Source organism: Heteronotia binoei, chromosome 2, assembly GCF_032191835.1.
Source record: "Heteronotia binoei isolate CCM8104 ecotype False Entrance Well chromosome 2, APGP_CSIRO_Hbin_v1, whole genome shotgun sequence".
Classification (NCBI taxonomy): domain Eukaryota; kingdom Metazoa; phylum Chordata; class Lepidosauria; order Squamata; family Gekkonidae; genus Heteronotia; species Heteronotia binoei.
This window is the reverse complement of record NC_083224.1, coordinates 68,550,463-68,572,332: the sequence shown is the minus strand read 5'-3', so window position 1 is coordinate 68,572,332 and position 21,870 is coordinate 68,550,463. Positions and strand designations below refer to the sequence as shown.

Genomic DNA, 21,870 nt, shown 5'->3' with positions numbered 1-21,870 from the left:
CCACATGAGGTTGTTGGTTGTGGGACAGTAGTTTGATGAGCACACAAGTCCAAAGGAATGACACACAAAACTTGTGTCATTCTTTGGATCCTGACTGAGGTATACTAACATTTCCTCTCTGAGGTTTAATGATATGGGAAGTGCTACCATCTTGTTTCTATAAGATGGGAACAATGTCACAGAGAAACTAAGGGATCAGCATATCTTGAAGATGGGGTTAAACCATAAAATATTGAATGTACATCCATCAAAGTATTCACAAGGCCTGTTCAATTTACCCAAATCTATCTTGTTGACTTAATGTTGTTGGATGAGTCTCTTGAGCTTCAGGGAGTCTGTTGCATCAGGAAATAGCATCTAATTTCTAATTTAATGATTTTATCTGACCATCTTTAATGTTTAGGCCACAGAACAGGTGCAATGCTTTAAGGAGCCTGAAGTGGTTAATAACTTAAAAGTTCATGTGGCAGCTCTGTGCACAGTCCCCTCATAGCCTCCAGCCATATCAGTATGTCAAGCATTACCTATATCTCTGTATTCGCAATTAGCTGCTGTGAGAGCATGATATTACTAGCCTCACTCAATAGCAAAGGATTGCAGATGATCACATCTCCACATGTGCTAAACTTTCAAGTAGCTACTGGATGAGTAGTGGCCATCTGAAATGATGCTATTGATAGGAAAATAATAACATTCATTTATTCAATAGAAAAGAAAATCTAGAAGCCCCCACACTCTCCTCAACACCTGTCTGACAGCTGAATTATTTTCGAATTGCTAGCTTCCTGATGTGGCTTGGTGGTTAGGCCATTTCCTATTGCAGCTTACCACTCCCCCTCCCTGCTCGTTTTCCTATACATTAGCCTCTTAAGCCTGCAAAAGAAAAATGCTTTTTTTCTTTTTATATACTAAGCAAGCCAAACTGTTATAAATCTATGATATTTAGCATGAAGAGTAGGGTAAGATATGGTACAAATAATTAGCCACTAGGGCAAAATTATTTTTAGAACTGTATACTCAGTTGGATCATGCGCATTGCATAGATAAGAGGTGTCAGAACTGGAAACATCAAAGGGCACCTGCAAATGTTTATCCGTCACCCTTCAGTGGTTAGTGTTTGTTTGAAATGTAGAATCACAGGGTTAATGAAGTTCACAAATATGGAGTCAGTTGTGCTAACTGAATACCATTTTAGCTAAGCATATAGATAAAGTTACAAGTTCTGACAAAAGGAAGTGTTGCTGGGCGGAGATATTTGTAACTTTTTACCTTATATGGCCAAACCTCTGAGCCAACGGCCGGTCAAGGTAGATTGTGAGCTCCAATGGCAAACAGCCACAGAGCTAGATAGGGTGTGACGTCGGAGATGTCTTATAAGGCAAAGGGCTTGGCCAAATTGGCAGAGAGGCGGTCTCATGGCTGGCCTCTCTCCACTCTCTGCAGAAGTGAAAATAAAGTAGTTTTCTCTGAACAACAAAGCCTCCCGCCTGGTGATTGTTTCTTGGGTGGGGCACTGCCCCAAATCCGGTTAACACTTTGAATGTATTTGACATTGCTCTGAAACTAAGATTTGTGATATGTCAGATGAACTTGTATAACCAAAAAATGATGTTAGTACCCCTTCATCCTTCCTTGGCTTGTGTGTGTGTGTTAGCAACTGGGTGAGGACTGCTTCCCACAGAACTAGTTTAGTCCATGGGTATGCACCTATTATTGTGAATCAAATTATAAACCTGGGAAAGATTTAAGCCCTGTTTATTCATGAACCAGACATGAGTATGGCAAACAATCCAGAATAATCTAATGAATAGACCAAGAAAATAACTTCTAAGTAGCTTCCTCTTTATTTAGTATATTTATTCTCTTCCTTCCTCTAAAATCATTGACCAAAGAAAAACTATCATTCATAACAATAAAAAACCTTAAAGCATTAAACTAATTTAAATAAGATTAAAATATGGTGCCTTTATACCTTGCAGAAGTGCTTTGGTGAACAGATACGATTAAGTAGCCTGATTTTCTTGAGTAAAGTAAGAGAGGTAGCGTGTCCAGGAGCTGGTGTATGGACCCCCCTGCCTATGCACTCATGCTTACAAATAGAGATAACAAGACACATAATTTTCAGTCTCTCTGGCTGGAGTATCCAACACTAACAATGGCAAATGGCTAAGCCCAAGTAGCTCTGGTCCTCTGTTAACTGTGACGTGGCCAGGGTCTATCAGCTCTATTCATTTTGCCACCCCAAATAATTAGACCATAGTATGAGAGAAGACTTGTTCCCCCAGTGGTTTCCATGAACTCCCCCTGCTCCAGGCAGCAGTGCAAGCAGTGAGGGGACATGCACTTCTCTGTACATGCTGCCTTAGCAGGGATGCAGAGAGATTCTGAAGTACATTGAAACTGGGCAGTCTGGGAGGGAGTGTCATGTCATCTCCTGTAGCACACCTGCTAATTTTGCACATCAAGTGGCCTGGGGGGGGGGGCGTGAACTAGTCCTGGATGGGGTGTAAAAACATTGATTTTGCAACCCTGAACAAAGAGTCACTGTAAAGCAAGCATCTGTTCTATATTCATGCTTACTAAAGTGATTGAACTGCGAACAAATTGGCTGGGGAGGTGTCTCCTCAGCTTTAAAATATGTGCTTTTAAGAGCATGGTTCCAATGGTTGCAAAGCTTTGTTTGTTTTATTTTCGATTAGGGGGTTTGGGGATCAGGGTGGTGGAGAGCAAAAATCCCTTTGGACCACTGAATGATGGCAAATATGTGCTGGGGTCTCACACAACTGGTCAGATAAGTCATCTGGATGGAATAATGAAATGTCTTGTGTTACAACAAGAGCTGTAACATCAGCACTTTAAATGGATACATGATTCTTCACTCTTTGGCTGGTGATGTTTTATTTAGCATTGTGCCATGTCACAATTCATATACCAGTAAGTGACTGACAAACACTGGGTTGGGTCCTGTGAACCCTACAGTGTAAGGAGTCATCCCGTGATGCAAGAGACTCAAAGAGGAAAGTACTACTGCTAGCAGAAGAGATCTATGTGAGTCAATCTAGTATCAAATGAACATATGATACATAACAAATAAATGTCAAATATAAGGATTGCATGACAATGTATGAAAACAATAATTTCCTCCCTCATCAGTTAGCATTCTAGTTTGTTATGAATAAAAAATTTGACATGCCATTTCCTACTTTGAATATTTTTGACTTCCAGCATTACTTATGATTTTATAGTCCATCTTTCCAATAATTTCAGAATGCTCAAGAGGCACATGGAGTGGCTGTTCCAACACCATCCGTGCCAGAAGGCTTTGAAGAGAAAGCAGCTCCAGGTAAGATGATGGTTTTAATTGGGTCACCCAAGACTTTGTATTTGCATGCGATTCATTACAGCTTGCTACTGCCTTATCTCAAACTTTGATCTTTTGTACTAACAAGCTTCTTTCAACATCACTGAAGCTTCTTTGAAGCATCAGCTTAATTACATATGCTGTAAATGCACTGTTGCAGTGATTGGTATATCCCATCCATACCATTTCTTTCGTGGTTAGTCTGATTATATATGTCCAAGTACACATCCAAGCATTTGGTTCAAGGACCCATCATATTACTGGAAGACACATGCAACAGGGACATTACTGAAGCAAAGCAGGTTTGGCTTTGCTCTGTACTTGGATGGGAAGACTCCTAGGAACCTTGATCTCCATAGTGTAAGAAAGGTGATAGTGGTACACATGCAACAAACATCTGTGATTGCATCAGTGCAAGCATATAATAATTTGTTCCACAATGAAACAATATAGCAAAAAAACAGCCCAGTGTCCAGATCACCCCTGAGCACTGCTAGTGTGGGCAATGATTGTATCCATCTGCAGTGCCAATTGTGTATTTGATATATAGTCAGTGATCTTTAATTTACTTCTTACTTTTTTATAACCTAAATCATAAACAGCAAACCCTCACCCCATGTGAGGAGAACCTAAAATTTAGTTATCGTGCATCCTAACAACAGCTCCCAAAAATGTTGCCACACACAGAATGGTTTTTTATCTTTGTCTCTGAGTAGCCAGGATGATTCTGCTTTTTTGGAGAAAGATAGTTTGGATTAAATAATGGAGAGATCAATTCAGCTCTTAGTTCTGAGAATTTAGGACACTTGAGGAAGATGTGGTCAACAAAGTCAATCTTCTTGCAGCCACAATTGCAGAGTCTATCTGACTGTTGCTGTTGCTGAGTCCAACTCTAGAAATATCTGGGGACTTTGGGGGTTGAGTCAGGAGCATGGTTGTGACAAGCATGAATGGACTCCAAAGGGAGTTCTGGTCATCGCGTTTAAAGGAACACCTTTTAAATGCATGCCTTTTAAATGCACACCTTTTAAATGCATTCCCTCCATTTGGAAATAATGGAGGATAGGGGCACCTTCTTTGGGAACTCCTAGAAGTGGACCTCCTGGTCTTTTTGAAACTTGGGGGTTTTGAGGAGAGACACCTGTTGTAGTGCTGAAAATATGGTGCCTGTGCCTCAAAAAACAGCCCCACCCCAGTCCCAAGATACCCACAGATTGATTCTCCATTGTACCCTATGGTTGGGGTGGCCAGATTTGCTTAATGTAAGAGCCACATAGAATAAATGTCAGATGTTTGAGAGCTGTAAGACATGAACATCAGATTTTGGAGGGGAAGGAAGGAAGGAAGGAAGGAAGGAAGGAAGGAAGGAAGGAAGGAAGGAAGGAAGGAAGGAAACTGCAGATTTATACCCCGCCCTTCTCTCTGAATCAGAGTCTCAGAGTGGCTTACAATCTCCTTTATCTCCTTCCCCCACAACTGACACCCTGTGAGGTGGGTGGGGCTGAGAAAGCTCTCCCAGAAGCTGACCTTTCAAGGACAACTCCTATGAGAACTATGGATAACCAAAGGCCATTCCAGCAGGTGCAAGAGGAGGACTGGGGAATCAAACTCCATGGTTCTCCCAGATAAGAGTCTGCGCACTTAACCACTAGACCAAACTGGCTCTCTAAAGGAAGGGGAGAGGGGGGGGAGAGAGAAAGAGAGAGAGACAGACAGACAGAGACAGAGAGAGAGAGAAAGAGAGAGAGAAAGAGAGAGGAAGGAAGGAAGGAAGGAAGGAAGGAAGGAAGGAAGGAAGGAAGGAAGGAAGGAAGGAAGGAAGGAAGGAAGGAAGGAAGGGAGGGAGGGAGGGAGAAGTGGAAAGATAGCAACTTTAACCTTAAATGCATTCTCCAAGCTGCCTGCTGGCTTGGCTTGGAGAAGTGATTTAAAGAGAGAAATGCCTTCTCCAAGCCAGCTAATCAGGTGGTAGGGGCTTTGAGAGCTACACAATATGTGTCGAAGAGCCACATGTGGCTCCTCGGCCACAGTTTGGCCATTCCTGACCTAATGGAACCAGTCTCCATAGAGTATAATAGAGTGTCCAGCAGACATTTCCCTCCCCTGCTTGCTTTTTGATAACTCTGAAGTGGGGGGGAGGACCTCCAGACCAGGGGATCCCCTGCCCCAAATTGGAGATTGGCAACCATAAATGAAGAAGAAGAAGAAGATATTGGATTTATATCCCACCCTCCACTCCGAAGAGTCTCAGAGCGGCTCACAATCTCCTTTACCTTCCTCCCCCACAACAAACACCCTGTGAGGTGGGTGGGGCTGGAGAGGGCTCTCACAGCAGATCCCTTTCAAGGACAACCTCTGCCAGAGCTATGGCTGACCCAAGGCCATGCTAGCAGGTGCAAGTGGAGGAGTGGGGAATCAAACCCGGTTCTTCCAGATAAGAGTCCGCACACTTAACCACTACACCAAACTGGCTCTCTCTAAATGAAATTCCACTTAATCTTCCTAGCATCACTGCTGAAAGTAGGGAATTCAGGTGCGCTAGCATAAAAGCCCTTCTGTACTTTGGAATAGTTAACTTAACTCAGATGGATAATTTGGTATTTTTGTTGGAGGGAGAATGCCAACTGAGAAGCATAAAAACACTCTGCCGGCTTGGATCAGTGTGCTGACATGATCAAAGTCCCTAGATGACTTCTAGTGAGGTGGGCCAGTTCTTGACTACTCATTGTTTCCATCATATCCTGGGTAACATCCAGGAATGGCAATCCCAGTCACTTATGTGGCAGTCCATCTTATCTAGTCCAAGGAGGCTTGATTCTGAATTTGAATATCCTAAATTTCAGATCAAGTGCTCTTCCCCAGGCCTTTGCTTCAATGGGCATCTCCCCAACTTCGACTCTCATAGCTATTCCAGAAACACATGAGAACTCTTAAGATATTTTGCAGGAACTTTAGTAGTGGTTTATCAATATTGTCTATTACTGTTCTAATCCAGACTCTGGCAGCATATAGCATCTGCGCAAGAACTCAAGTGTTGAATACTTTAACTGCCACAGGAACATATTGGCTTGTATAGGAATCGTAGAATCTTGAGATGGCTTTCCTGGTATTCAGAGCAGCTTTTACAATGGAGTTCAGGTGCACCTTTCAAGAAGATTTGCTTGAAAAATAATTCCAAAATATTTGAAATGGTCTACCTGCTCCATAGGTTGATCTGATACTGCCCATTTGTATTTCTTTACCCTTTTTTTTTTTGCTGAAGAGAAGAACCTTTGATGTCATAATACTGATATCTAAACCCTCATTGGAGCAGTACTTTGCAAAGGAACCTATAAGCTTGTGAAGGCCAAGCACAGATCTTGACAGAAGAGCAGTATCGTCTGCATATAGGAGACAGGGTATTTTGACATGAGCCATGCGAGGTGAATGAAATTCATTTCCAGCAATCAGCATAATGCAGATGGAATGGGTTACATATTCATCCAATGCATAACTCAAATACTGATTAGCACTAATGTAGATGTAACTTTAGGTTTTACTGTATTTTTAATTATTGTATGTTAGAGTTTTAAACATGGTTATATTAACCCATATATGTTGTAACCCACTGTGAACCTGCTTTGGTGGGGAGGGCGGGATAGAAATAGAATTAATAAATGAATAAAAATAAATCTGTATGCTGCTCTTTTCTTGCACAACCAGTGTGGTATACTGGAGACAGTACTATCTTTGGGCTAGAAAGATCATAAAACTCACTGGTTGGCCTTAGGCAAGTCATAATCTTAGAGGCCAACTTACTTTTGTTGAAAAGGATGAAACAGGATAACATTATGTACATTATTGCCATAAGCTGCTTGAAGGAAGGGTTGGGGATACTGATGTGCGATGCATGTGATTCCTGCAATCTATATGTTAATTTATCTAAGATTTAAGATATAGCACAATGTAAGAATATTACAGAAAGCCAGAGTTGTACATTTGGATAAAGGAAATTTAGGTTAAAATCTCAACCATTAAGCTCTGTGGATGGTTTTGAACAAGTTACTCTTGGTTTCTGTGGAATAGATTGAGATTTTCTTGAATTTCTTGGAGATGAGCAGGATAATACAAGTGTGATAAATTTAAGAATGAATACCCCTATACCTTCATCTTGTCCTAGTTTCCTAGTTTCCTGTCTACATAGTATTATGGCAACAACTGCAAGCCCATTGCTGGGTGCCTGCAGAATCCAGCCCATAGTGAAAGTCCATGGGACAGAGAGTTAAGCATGTTTTCCCATTTCTCCCACTGAAATTAATGGGACTGTATAGTGGCTAACTCTAGGTAGGTCATGCACTTCTATCCCATAGTGTATGAGGTAGTTATTCAGCTTTTTTCCACTTCCCCGCTCTGTGTAGACTACAGTGAAGTGTGTGTTAAGGAGTTTAGGCTACAGAACACACACATCCCACACATGTAGTTCTTTCACACATTACAGAGTCGAACCACCAAAGCAGGTAGCTTCTAAATCTTTTAGTGGTCATTCATATTTAAAAGATTGAAGTAGGCATCTGGTTATTTTACTAAAGGATGAGGTGAACCCAAGTACACATTGCTGTTTTTAGAGCTAGGTAGAACTACTGATAATTTTTGTTATCACAGAAATCCAGTTTAGCAACACGAAATGGTTGTTGTGTTGTTCCATGAAAAAGACAGAGAGGACGCACCAGCTCTATCAAAAGTGCATAGAGAGAAGATTTTAGAATGCATAAACTTCTCACAAATGAAGTGACAAATCCCTGCCTGGAGCAGACTTCTCTGCAGTTCAGAATCCTTGGTTTCCTTCTTTGTTGACTCAGTTTGTCAAATATGTTATCAGAAAGATTAGCCTAGAAATAATGGGCACAGTCCCAGTGGGCCATTCATCTACACAGTCCCTGCTGAAACTCTGCAGAGCCTCTGTTCTTTGCAATGGAACTTGTGCAGGAGAATTTCCTAAAAGATTATCATCATAGATATTAATTCCCCTATGGTGATGGCCAAATAGAACACTCCAGTTGGCTGATGGGTGCACTCAACAAACCATTGGCCCATCATGCATCACCACCTCTGAATTCTCATTGGCTGACTCCCCTGTCTTCCACCTACTGCAGGCCCGGGGACACTGAACAAACTGCCAAAACAATCTTACCTCAGAGACAGACACATCTCCGATGCTTCTTTCTGTCCTCTCTGTCAACCGCCTCAAAAAGGGCTGCTGCTCTACTGCAGCTTCACAAAGCATTTTCTCGGAGGCCATGGTGGCCACCTCTTTCTTGTCACTCCCTCCCTCCCTCTGGGGAAGCTGCTAGCCAGAGACTGTTGCTAGGCAAACAAGGTTGCCCTCCGCTGAATATAATGCCTTAGAATTCAACCTCCAAAGTAGTTATTTTCTCCAGGATGGGAAGAGAGATCTGTTGTCTGGAGTTCAGTTGTGATCCCAGGAGTTCTTCAGGCTGCATCTGGCTACTCTAGGCCTGGCAACACCCTCTGGGTGACTTGATGCTACCTGACTGGCATGACTTAACTAGGCCTGGCTGCTTGCTCCTGTTCAGTAGCAGCCCTCTATGACAGTTCGTATGATTTAACAGTTGCCAACTCCAGGTTGGGAAATTCCGGGAGATTTGAGGTGTGGAGCCTGAAGATGGTCAGTTTGAGGATGGGTGGGACCTCAGATAGGTACAATGCCATAGACTCCACCCTGTAAACCAGCCATTTCCTCATGGGGAACCATTGTTACCAATCTCCAGGTGAGGGTTGGAGACCACTTAGAATTACAGGTGCTCTCCAGATGGCAGAGATCAGCTCGCCATGAGATTTATTATTTATTATTACGTTTGACTTATACTGTGGATGGAGTCAATGCCTTCACTTGAGTGGGTGGGAAAACAGCAAGGGGAAGTTACTCCCCCAGAACCTCTTTCTATAGCCTGTTGTATTCCGCCATACCCACAACAGGCCTTATTCCTAGTACCTAATATGTTCAGAATGAAGGCCCCAAAGCTGCAATGAATATTTATAAGTGGCTTCCAGTAGTTTTTCACATTTTACAAAATTGTCAGTTTCTTTAAAAGATCATTTACAATTGTTTTTACACTATTGATCTTTGACATCTGGCTTGTCTATTCATTCTATACTAGTTTTATGGTTGTTCTAGTTGAGATATTTCAAAAAACCTATGAAGGACTCTTAAGGTTGCTACTAGGAGGGATGGGCATGGAGTCACAGGTGACTATCCTTAAACTGAACCAACCTCTTCAAAAGCATGTTCAACTAGTTTCTGCAGTGAGGCAACCACGACAAGTATCAAACATTTAGAGGAAAATATATAGTCATTTCCCGTTCATGAGCAACTCAGGCTTATAGCAGTCCCCAGTTGATTGGGAAGCTGGAATGTAAATTGGCTTGCTTATCTGCTTTGCTTGTTGATGGTTGTTGATAAGGTTGCCATTTTTTTGGCTCCAGTATCCACTTCTCCAATCGGAAGAACATTTCCTGGGCATCAACTAGCTGGGGTGGCATAGTGTAATGGGTACAAACAAATGATTGTTTTATTTTCACTAAGATCGTTTGTTTGATAATTTGTGAAGGGCCAAACTAGACATCAGGGCACCAGATTCCTGCATAAGAGCTGCGCGGCTACTTCATTTATATAAAGTAGAGGGGGGAGGGAAGAGGGGAATTAAAGTTCAGCATATACAGGAGGAACTGAAACACTACCTTTGCCTGGGCTTCTGTCCATCTCAAGGAGTTTCATTTTTTTTCTCCCAGTCAACATATGCATTTGCCTTGAGTTGATGTAGATCAATAGTGTAATTTCTGACTGGGGGTGGCTCTCCAGCATCTCAGACAGAGACACATCTTTCCCAACACTTGTTACCCTAGGGCGAAACTAAATGTGATGGCATCTTCATGTTTGCCTTGGGGACACTGCCAACATTTTAAAAGTAATTTAAAAATACAAGGAGAGTCCAACCCACAATGCGGCTGGCTGTGATGCTCATTTCCTGCCCCCCATGCCTTATCAAGTGCAAAAATGGCTGCACCCCACACCAGCCCACCACACTGTGAGCCAAATCAGGATCAAGTATTTGTGGCATCTTTAAATAAGTTTAAAATGGCAGAGGAGTCCAGAGACATGAGGATGCTGTCATGTCTAGTCCTGCCCTAGGATACTTTAATATGAGGCTTGAACCTGGGGGATGCATGCAAAGCACTTGTCCTTCTGGTGAACACAAGAGTTGCTTCTCTGAGGGAAATTCCCCCCCCCCCCCTCAAAGAAGAAAAATGGCTGGGAATAAACTCCATGAGAATAGATCAAGCAGAGGGCAGACAGGTTAGTTCCTCCTTCCTGCTTACACAAACTGTTGTTAAAATCACCTTCATGTTGACAATTGGATTATAAGAATTTAGCACACTCTATACTGCATTACATTATACTAGTTTTGCTACCTGGTCTACAGCTGCAAAAATCAAAGGACACCAATCCAGTCACATGTTCCAGGTAAAGAAGCTATCTACATTTAAATAAACCTTTTCTCCTCTTGCTGCAGGGAATTCCAACAGTGTTGCCAACAGGCCTGGAGGGGGAAAAATAGTAACACCTGGTAAATAACATCCATTAACACTGTATTAAAGAACAAGACAGTTTTACTCAAGGCAACCTTTTGCAGATCTGAGTAAATGTGACAAAGAAGTGCTGTGTAGTTTCTTCTGTCTTGATGCTTTTTATTTTAAACATATTTCAGTTTCTTTTGCTTAAGAGACTTGTACATCTTGAGTCTAAGTGAGAAAGGCACAGGATAAATTAAGTCAATAAATAAGCTAAGCAGAGTTACAAATATCTATGTCCATTGAATTCTAAGAACTCTGTAGCTGTCACCTGGATGGTGCAGACTAGCCCAGTCTCATCACATCTAGGAAGCTACGCAGGGTTGGCCCTGGGTGATACTTGGATGGGAGACCACCAAAGAAGTTCAGGGTTGTTATGCAGAAGCAGACCATGGCAAACCACCTCTGTTTGTATGGGGCCACCAGAAGTCAGCTGTGACTTGATGGCACTTGTCTCCCACAGAAGTCTGTGACTCTGTTTAGGATTGCACTGTAAGTTAAACACCACAAATTCTCCAGTACTTGTAGATTTCGATGTTTAAAAAACTTGGGAGCATGACTGGCTGGACTTTTTCCCCCCCCAGCCTTATAAAAATGTTTGTTATTGCTGCCTAAGCATGAAAAATTGCCACCTATATGCCCATTGATTTGTGCAATTTGCAATTAAAGGAAGGCTTAATGCTACTATGCTTTATCCCTAGGGCTTGGTTCCCAAATCAATGGCAGTTACAGAAAATACAACTCAGTTGTTGATCTGAGGCCCAAGGCATTTGAAGATGACTACTTGGCTGATGATGAGATTCCACCACCACCATCAGTTCCTCCTCCACCACCACCACAACTGCCATCTTCAGTTGACCAATTACCACCTCCAACTTCAGTGGAAGCTCCATTACTACCTTTGGTGGAAGTTCCACCTCCACCACCAGTGCCGCCGCCTCCACCTCCACCAGCAGTATCAGCTCCATCTCTTTCATCCCTGGCTCCACCTTCTTACCCATATTCTAATTTGTCTTCTCCTACCACTCCATCTCCACCAGATTTCATTCCTCCTCCTCCTCCTCCTCTGGCTTTTATGGATGGTGCAGCCTCTCTTACAGCTTCCCTTTCACAACCACTTCATACCCCACCTTTCTCAAATGGTGTCTCCAAATGGAAATCTGAAACAGTACTAAATCTGAGGGAACCAGAAAAAGGCACTTACAACGCAAATGTGACTGTTTCACCCAGTCCTACTCAAAAAGAGAAAGAACTGCCCCAGACTAGCTCAGATCCTCATCAAACCTTCCCCAGGTCATTTAAAATACCTCCCCCAACCCCTGTGAGAACATCATCTATTCCCTCAGGAGACAAAGAATCAAGCCCAAGAGATGAGCAGGCCCCTAACACGATTCCTCACAGCCGACCTACACTGCCACCTAACTTTACAGTACGGTCTGCAACTACAGTTCACTTAGAAGGAGAAGATGGAGAGAAAGTTCCTTTGGAAAAACGAATAGTAGAAAAACCTTCTGAGTTCATTACAGAATCTGGGAGTCCAAAACCAACACCAGAGCTCAATGGCTCTTCTACCTCCCCATTGAAGTGTAAGGTATCAAAAGAGCTGGTGCCACAACAAGCAATATTAAAGGAGTGTTCTCAAAAACTAGTAACTCCACATGCAGAAGAACCACAGCTTCCTTCTCCAGACTGGGCATCCTCTGATGATGAAGACTGGAAGGAACGTGGCAACCTGGACAAGCTAAAGCATGAACTGTCAGCTCTGCTGTCCTCTTCCTATAGAAAGGAAGACAGACAGCTGGAAAAAGTTGTAGTTCCCAAGAGTAAAACTAACATTACTGATAGTTCCCAGGTCAGTTCTGAAGAATTAAAACAAGCTAAGCCTACCATGACTAACCTGCAATCATCAGCAGGGACAGACACTGAGAGACAAGACAAAATACCAGGAAACACACCATCTGCTGGCAAAGTTTTGACCAATAATGTTAATTCCAGTCCAGATAATAAATCTACCAGCATGCAAGCAAACTGTGTTCTAAAATTCAAAAATGAATTGGAAGCTTTGTTGTCTCCAACTAAGGATGGGGGGCCACCCTTGGCTCTTGCTAATCTGAGGCACAATCCAGAACCAAAGAAGCAAATTACTCTTCAGTTTGGTGGTGGTGAGTCCAAGATTCCAAAATCCACAGTAAATCAAAATACATCAATATCTGAAGTGACGGAAAAGGAGCCTAAGTTTCCTAGTGCCCCTACTAATAACTCCCCATCTGGAAACCTTTCTAAGCCCCCAGCCTCTCCTCTGAAATCCAAGCCTGAACTCTTGGTACCAGCTGCACCTTCACCAGCCTTTTCTGGAATTGCCTCACCAGTTCGAACTCTCAGCACAGACCTCTCTCACCTACAGTACAAAACACATAAGACAAGATTTGCCTCCACTGATAGCCTGCCCTCTGTGACATCTTCCCAAACTGCAGAAGATGGGCTGATCACCACAAATAATAATGAAAACCAAAGAGACTCAGTTAAGCATGGGTTCTCAGAGACACCCACAATAATCAGGAGCACAGAGCAATCAAATAGTAATGTTTTAATCCATCCTGTAACGGGAGAGGCAGTTGAAAGAGGCTCACCAATGGCTCTCCTCTTGGCTGCACAACAGCGGGCCCAAAGAGGCAGGTGTTCTGTCTCAACCTCACAACAAAACAGTTCTTCATCTGAGAGGCCTCAGTTCAAGTTATCAGAAAAGTTGCACAATAGCAGCCAATCAGAGACTATGTCATCCACCATTTACTACAATGATACCAAGCCTAACACTGTCAGGGTTGTTCCAAAGGGTCTGCAGAGGGAATGCCATGCAGCATCAGAAAATAAGCAACCTAATGGGGTAAGTCCTTCTGATAATGAAATCTGGGGCTTATCCAATTTAGGGCAGAAAGAGCATAAGCCACAGTTGTTCTCTAACACCTCAGAACAATTCAGGGATTTGTACAAACTCAGGGAGAATGAATCTCAGAATCTTCCTCCACCAAATAAATGTGATGCTTCCATTTTAGTTCCAGGCTTTTTGGAATCCAGACACTTGAAGCAACAGGGCTCTTCCAGCATGTCTGATACCCACCTCTGCTCTCTTACTAACCCTCAAATCCGCACCAATAACAATGGAGCAGAAGAAGGCTTCAATTATGAGATTATTCCACCCCCACCAGAGTTCAGCAATGATAACAGTGGAGGCACAGATGTTTCTTCAAAGGGTGAAGAGAAGCTGAAAGGCTTCAGCACCTCAGCAGATGATCAAGCCTTGGATGAACAAGTTCATAGTTATACCTATGGCAACAGTTATTCGCCAATATCAAAACCTGCTATAGAAAGCAGTGAGAGGCCTAGTGGATATACTCACCATTACTCAGGTGGAAGTTACCCTGCTGGCTACCTCAGTAGTTACTCCAGCAGCCGCCCTCTGATTAAGAAGCGGCTTTATGTGTCAGAGCCTGATGGATCATATGACAGGCCATCTGTTTCCACTCGCAGCATAAACACACCCAGTCCCTACAGCCACAATACATTGGCTTACAATTCCCAGTTTATGGAAGGGATGCGGCGGAATTCTACTCACAGGAACAGCAATGCACAGGGAAGGAGGATGTCCTTGGAAGTACCTGGGAAAATGGTGACTTATAACAATACTGCCAATGACACCAAGTATAAAGGACAGAATGGAGAGTATTCCACCAGTATTGGCAGGTATGTTCCCCTTATCATAAATACAAACATTGTGAGCCGGGAACAGCTGGGAAAAGCTGCTAGTTAAATGTAAACCCAAACAGAAAGGAGAAGTAATGGGCAAAACAGCAATGGAAAACAAAACCACAGTCCTGGTTTTTGTTATCCATTGCTGGTAAAATGTAAGCAACAAATGCCATCTTGTTTGGTGTAGTGGTTAAGTGTGCGGACTCTTATCTGGGAGAACCGGGTTTGATTCCCCACTCCTCCACTTGCACCTGCTGGCATGGCCTTGGGTCAGCCATAGCTCTGGCAGAGGTTGTCCTTGAAAGGGCAGCTGCTGTGAGAGCCCTCTCCAGCCCCACCCACCTCACAGGGTGTCTGTTGTGGAGGAGGAAGGTAAAGGAGATTGTGAGCCGCTCTGAGACTCTTTGGAGTGGAGGGCGGGATATAAATCCAATATCTTCATCTTCTTCTTCTTCTTCTTAAAATCATTTGCTTTCTGTTGTTTGATAAACAGAGGGACTTTTCTGCCCTCCAGATGATAGTGGGACCATCTCAACTCTATTTTTATTGAGGGTTACGTCTGTTTCACACAACATTTTCTCTGATTGTGGCAATCCATAATGCCGCAGAGAAGCAGCACTACACTGGACATATCAGCAGGATAGGATAGGGTTGCCAGGTCCAACTCAAGAAATATCTGGGGACTTTGGGAGTGGAGCCAGGAGCAAGGGTGTGCAAGCACGACTGAACTCCAAAGAGAGTTCTGGCCATCACATTAAAAATGACAGTGCACCTTTTATATGCCTACCCTCCATTTGGAAATAATGAAGGATGGGGTACCTTCTTTGGGGGAATTATAGAATTAGACCCCCTGAGCCAATCTTTTTGAAACTTGGTGGATGCTATGCTGCAAATTTGGTGCATGTACCTCAAAAAGCAGCTCTCCTAGAGCCCCTGATACCCACAGATATATTCTCAGTGCTTTTTTGTAGAAAAAGCCTAGCAGAAACTCATTTGCATATTGGGCCACACCCCTTGACACCAAGCCAGCCAGAACTATGTTCCTGTGCGTTCCTGCTTAAAAAAGCCCTGCATATTCTCCATTATACCTTATGGGAACTGGTCTCCTTAGGGAATAATAGTGTGCCCAGCAGAAATCCCCCCACACACTTTCTGATGTCCCTGAAGCAGGGAAGAGCCTCCAAACCAGAGAATCCCCTGCCCCAAATTGGGGGTTGACAATCCTAGGCTAAGAACAAGTGAATGTACCAACAGATGAGTCTTTCCTTTATGTAGTTCATAAACTGATCAACAGACATTGGCTCTTGGAAGCAGTTAGCAGAAGTGACTGCCACACAGTTCAGTAAAGCATTAGGAGTGCAAACTGAAGTACAGTATTTTTCCCACTTCCTTCTCACCCAGCAGCTAACTTTACCTTTATTTGTCCCCACCCAGTTGTCCCTCCTTTTTTCACTCTGACATCCTCTGTGAAAACTGTGGCCTAGTTGTGCAGTGCCAGCTACCAGGTTAAGCCCAGTTGTAGGTACCAGCTCACATTCCCCTGTATTCCCATCCCTGGTCCACTATTTCCTTTTTTTCTCTTCCTGGCAAGCTGTATATCTTCACCTTTCCCTGCTCTTTTCTCTCCTTCCCATCCACCCACAAACTGGCCTTTTACCTGCCCCTCTTCAGCTGTATTTATTGTTTATTTAGTGTAAGTGTACCCTGCGTTTCTACACAACAGGGACCCAAAGCAGTTAATATCATTCTCCTGCCCTCCATTTTGTCATCACAACAACCCTGTGAGGTAGGTTAGGCTGAGAATGTGTGACTGGTCCAAGATCATCCAGTGAGCTTCTACAGTAGAGTGGAGATTCAAACCTGGGTCTCTTAGATATAATAGGAAACTCTAATGACTAAACAACATTAGCTTTTGTGGGGTGGCTGCTGTTGATCAATAGCAAGCAGCCAGGACTAGGTGAGGCATTATGTGGTAACAAGTCACCTGGTAGTTGCTGGTGAGCCTGGCCCTGATGAGTCCTGAAAAGGGCCCTCCCATCCCCTCTGTCTTTTACTTACAGAAACCAAGGCTTGAAGGCTTACTATACTGTTGTGTGTGCCTAGCATCCCCTACAATGGCCACTAAAAGGGCATTCATTTCTTAAAGTTACAAGTACTGTTTCTATTTATTTTTTTTTGTAGGGGGAAGTTAACCCCTGAAAGAGTTCAGATTTTTCTTCAACCTTGGAACTTTTCTCAGGTTTGTAGAAAAATCTGTGATGTCAATCCATGGTTTCAATCTCAAGATTTAAGCATCCACAGTGCCATTTTGAGAATTAGATATATTGATCTCTCTCTCTCACACACACACACATACACACACACTTCACAGGCACTCTAACTGAACTGCATAACCCAGAGTTTCCATTCATTTGATTGTAATTTTTGTTTTTGTCCCCCTCCCCCTCCTCTTCAGACCTTCCCATGGAAATCTACAGCATGGTGGGACTACAAATACATTTACAGTCAGACCTGGAACAAGACAACCCATTTCTTATGCATATCAAGGTGGTCTTCGATAACTAGTAAACTGTCATTTCACATGCAGCTTGGACAATGCATCACAGCACTCCTCTTCTAAGCTTTGCTGGGGCTCTTCCTCAGATAATACTTAAGGGAGATACAAGTGCCTGCAAAGAGGTTGTCCCAGTACCTTCTTGTCAATAGAACTGTTGTAAGTTATTAGGGCCAAGGGTAAGTCTTTTGAACTGATAGCCTGCTTCTAAAGTCTTCTGTGCATTATGACTACCAATGCAAGTGACAGCATGCAGCGATTCAGCAACACTTGCTTAATTTATATGCTTTAAGCAATTAGATCACTTCCTTGTGTCTACGACTAGTTAACAGGTGACTTATCAGTATGAAACATACTTCCCTGCACCGCCTTCATGAATGTGCTTCAGTCACTCCAAAAAGGAAGCAAGGACATCCTAATCTCAGGCAAGGGACAGACAAGAAAGGTCCAGCAATAGAATGATGGGAAAGGAAAGGAAAGGAAAGGTCCCCTGTGCACGCACCAGTCGTTTCTGACTCTGGGGTGACATTGCTTTCACAACGTTTTCACGGCAGACCTTTTACAGGGTGGTTTGCCATTGCCTTCCCCAGTCATCTACACTTCCCCCCCAGCAAGCTGGGTACTCATTTTACTGACCTCAGAAGGATGGAAGGCTGAGTCCACCTTGAGCCGGCTACATGAAAACTCAGCTACTGCGGGGATTGAACTCAGGTCAAGAGCTTAGGACTGCAGTACCGCAGCTTTAACACTCTGTGCCACGAGGCTCTTAAGAATGATGTGAGCAGGGCTTTTTTTGTAGAAAAAGCCCAGCAGGAACTAATCTGCCTATTAGGCCACACACCCTGATGCCAAGCCAGCCGGAACTGTCTTCCTCTGCGTTCCTGCTTAAAAAAAGACCTGGGTGTGAGCTTATAGTCCACGGGTCATGATAAGATGGACAGTTGAGGAGCAGCAGCCAATTAAAACACAGAACTCTGAAAAATCCCACAGCTATAGGAATGGAGGAGGGATAAGGTACTAATCAGGCAGAGTGGCTGAAGGGGACAAAGGTTGCCTACAGTTTGGGAAACTTGAATTTCTACACAGCTAAATTATAAAAAAAAATTAGGAGCTGAAATCTGGTTGCATAACCCAAGACTTGAAAAATTTCCTCTGGTTCTAGAGGCCAGGCCAAAACTCCAGAAGCCAGGCTAATATTTCAGTCTTCAGCATTATGTGTGAACAGGGCTTTTCTTTGGTAGAAAAAGCCCAGCAGGAACTCATTTGCATATTAGGCCACAACCCCTGACATCACCATTGTTTCACACAGGGTTTTGGTTTTTTTTAGAAAAAGCCCAGCAGGAACTCGTTTATATATTAGGTCACACCCCCTTATGCCAAGCCAGCCAGAACTGTGTTCCTGTGCATTCCTGCTTAAAAAAAAAAAAAAAGCACTGTGTGACCGTTATGTTCTAGTTATTGCTACCACAAAAATACTAGGTGCCACAATGAAATTTCTAGGTGCCAGGGCGATCTGGTGCCTGGGATTTGTCAAGCCCTGGTACAGTCATCTTCAAGTCCAATAAAAGTTGCTTACTGAATTTGTGCTTGTTACATAACTGTTGAGCGGTACAAGAACCCTGACAGAGGCCACCACAGGAGAGGTTACGCCAGCTGGTCCTGGACCTATTGGGAAATGAGAGGGCTTCTTCCCTGTTTCTCCACTGCCTTCACTCATCATTCCTGCAAGGATGTAAAACTAGTCCTACTAACTACTGCAGGTAGGAGAAGGCAACAGGAAAGGCAGAAGATGAGAGGGAAAATGACGGTGTCTTCTTCTGTTGCCTTGAAACTTTTAAGGAGAATAGCCTATCCCTTCTGCACGTAAAATGGTATAGGAAGTCTATGTAGGCACTGGATGCTTGGAAAGTCCATACTCCTTTTGTTTGAACACTTTAATAAAGATGTGCTGGCACTTATAAACTCAGTTCCAAGGTTTATCTCAATGGAAAATTGTTGTTGAAGCATTACAGTCATAACACCCATCTGTGAACATTTGATTCTTGAAGCATGATATGTTTATTTTGAATAACATCCCATTCATTCAGTAGGATTTCTTCCGAATTGTATAAATTTGCACCTAGATTTCATATTGATGAGGACCCTGAAGTAAATTTCCCATAAGAGGTGGGACAGCTTCTACCAATCTCCCCTCCCACTACAGACTTATAACTCCTCCCTTCTACAGTTCCTGGGAGGGGGCTGCTGTCCCCCAGGAGAAGGCTATATGTAGAGGGAAGCAAGATGTCTGCTTCCATTGACAGAAATGCCTTCCATTAGCGGAGACTTATTTGAGATTTACCATAGGCTCCAAGCTGTATGAGAGAGGAATTCATAACCTGCCAAAAGAGGAATTCTGGAACCTCTTCTTCATAAACTAGTCCTATTGGGGGGGGGGACCCTCATCCAAACTCCTACACCTTTTTTGGTAGATTATCATTTTACATTTTTTCCAGTCTTGTAAATACTATTGTAAATTTACAAAACATATGCAGTCATCCCTTTTCCTGACAGCAAGCTCTCTTTCACGTAATATAGTGTTTCTGTTCCAAAGAGGTAACTTTTTTAGGTTGCTAGTATTGTTCTTGAAGCCTACTTTGTATGTACGTCAACCAAATGTACCCCGAACTGTTAAGAATGATGAAGGAAATTGCAGAAGGTCCACTTTCCTTCATTCTTATAGCACTATGACATGACAGGCTACCTCTTAAAGATAGTAGAGCTCTGTATATGTGTATGTTCACTATAGGGTTGCCTGCTCTGAGTTGGGAAGTTCCTGGAAATTTGGGGAAATGGGGGGAGTCAACTGGGTATAATGCCATGGAGTCCACCTTCCAAAATAGCCATTTTGTCCAGGGAAAAGGCTACTATAGTCTGAAACTCAGTTGTACTTTTGGGAGAGCTTCAGGCTCCACCTTGAGGTTAGCAGTGCTATTCCCTACACTTGTCTGTATGCATGTATCCATAATGTTTAGGAGCTTGCAGATATGTTAGCTTTCCCCCCATATATATATAAAAATGGAGAGCTATCTTACTGGGTAGTTATTTGTGTATAATGGGGCACAAGAGCATCCTCCAAACAATACAGCGCATATACAGAATACTGTGGTGTGGGGGAAATATGAAGCAGTCATCTACCTTTGATGCAGGTAAATGAGTATGTACGGGAATCATGGAAGTAGCTTGGAATAAAGAAGGAATCTGTATGCTCAGCATAAGTTTTCATCTCATTTTGAACTGTAAAAAACCTCTGTCTTGTAAATACTACTATCAGTTTACAAACCATATGCAATCTTCCCTTTTCCTGACAGCAAGCTCTCTTTTATGTAAAATAGTGGCTATATAGCACCATAAATATATATATATATATATATATATATATATATATATATATATATATATATATATATATATATATATATATATATATTTAAAAAAAATTACGCTAATCTGAAACACAATATTTTGCTGAGTGCTAATGGCTCAAAAAGCCATAGTACATTTACCTGTAAATGATAACTGATAATATATGGCTGGGTCAGATGATGGAAAGAAAACACTAGATAATGGATTGGATCCATTATGTTTGTTCTGTGAAGGAGGCTTCTGCTGATGCAAGCAGCATCAGTGCAAGGCTTCTTGTGCCAGAGGAAAGGACAGCTGTTAGTGGACTGGATCCATAAGAGCCATTCCTAATTACTAAGAATGCAAGGCTTTACTAGTGACTGCAATCCAAAGAAAGGCTGCACATGGAAAAGGAGGGGGAAGGTGTGTGCATATACCAGAAGAGTTATGTGCTTTGATCTGACATGTGGGAAAAAATAATACTGACAGCCATAACATCCATATGATGTTGGCAATCCTCAGCAACTGTTTGTAAAAGGTCTGGTCTTTAGAGTGTTATCAAAGCAAACTGAATTCTCCCAAAACAATGAACTTTCATCATATCACTATTCCTCGTTCCAATCAAACTCCAGCTGCTTGCCTTTGGTAGCATTAAATAGCCACAAGGAGTATTAAATAGCAGCATAGCACAAAAAGAATACATGGTACAGCTGTTTTTAAACATTAATGATCTCTAAAGGAATCATTAACTTATCCCATATAAATTATCAACATAGCCTGCAATACACCTGTAGGCTGGCAATACTAGCTATGTGCGCAATTTCAACTCTCAGGAGGAAGTTCCATTTATGGAAATACCTTAAAATACAATCTCTCTGCTTGTAGGGCCAAATTCTATATTTTTGAAAATTCAGATGAACTTTCAAATTGCTAGGCTTGCATCTAAAAACACATTTAACACCCCTCTCCCCCTATTATTTGGTTTTAGGGCAGAATAGGCAAATTTGGCATTGTGATGCACAACTCTTTTAAAAACTAAGCTCCTGATTACTACTGCTCAATTAGAAATCAGACCTTGCCATGATATGGAGCACCAGACCACAATAGCATGGAATCAATCCACATTACTGGAGTTACATGGGATCAAGCTACGGAGAAACAGCAGCCATGAATCCATGATTTTGCTATATGCATC

General features: G+C 42.6%; 1 protein-coding gene across 1 annotated transcript in view; it reads left to right on the top strand.

Annotated features, from left to right (window-relative positions):
- Window positions 1-19,253, top strand: part of C2H6orf132 (chromosome 2 C6orf132 homolog) — a 61,115-nt gene extending 41,862 nt beyond the window's left edge. Inside the window, exons 3-5 of the mRNA XM_060231237.1 lie at window positions 3,268-3,343; window positions 11,692-14,731; window positions 17,193-19,253. Coding sequence (XP_060087220.1) covers window positions 3,268-3,343; window positions 11,692-14,731; window positions 17,193-17,298 — 3,222 coding nt within the window. The 3' untranslated portion in view covers window positions 17,299-19,253. The remainder of the gene's footprint in view (window positions 1-3,267; window positions 3,344-11,691; window positions 14,732-17,192) is intronic.
- The last annotated feature ends 2,617 nt before the right edge of the window (window positions 19,254-21,870 follow it).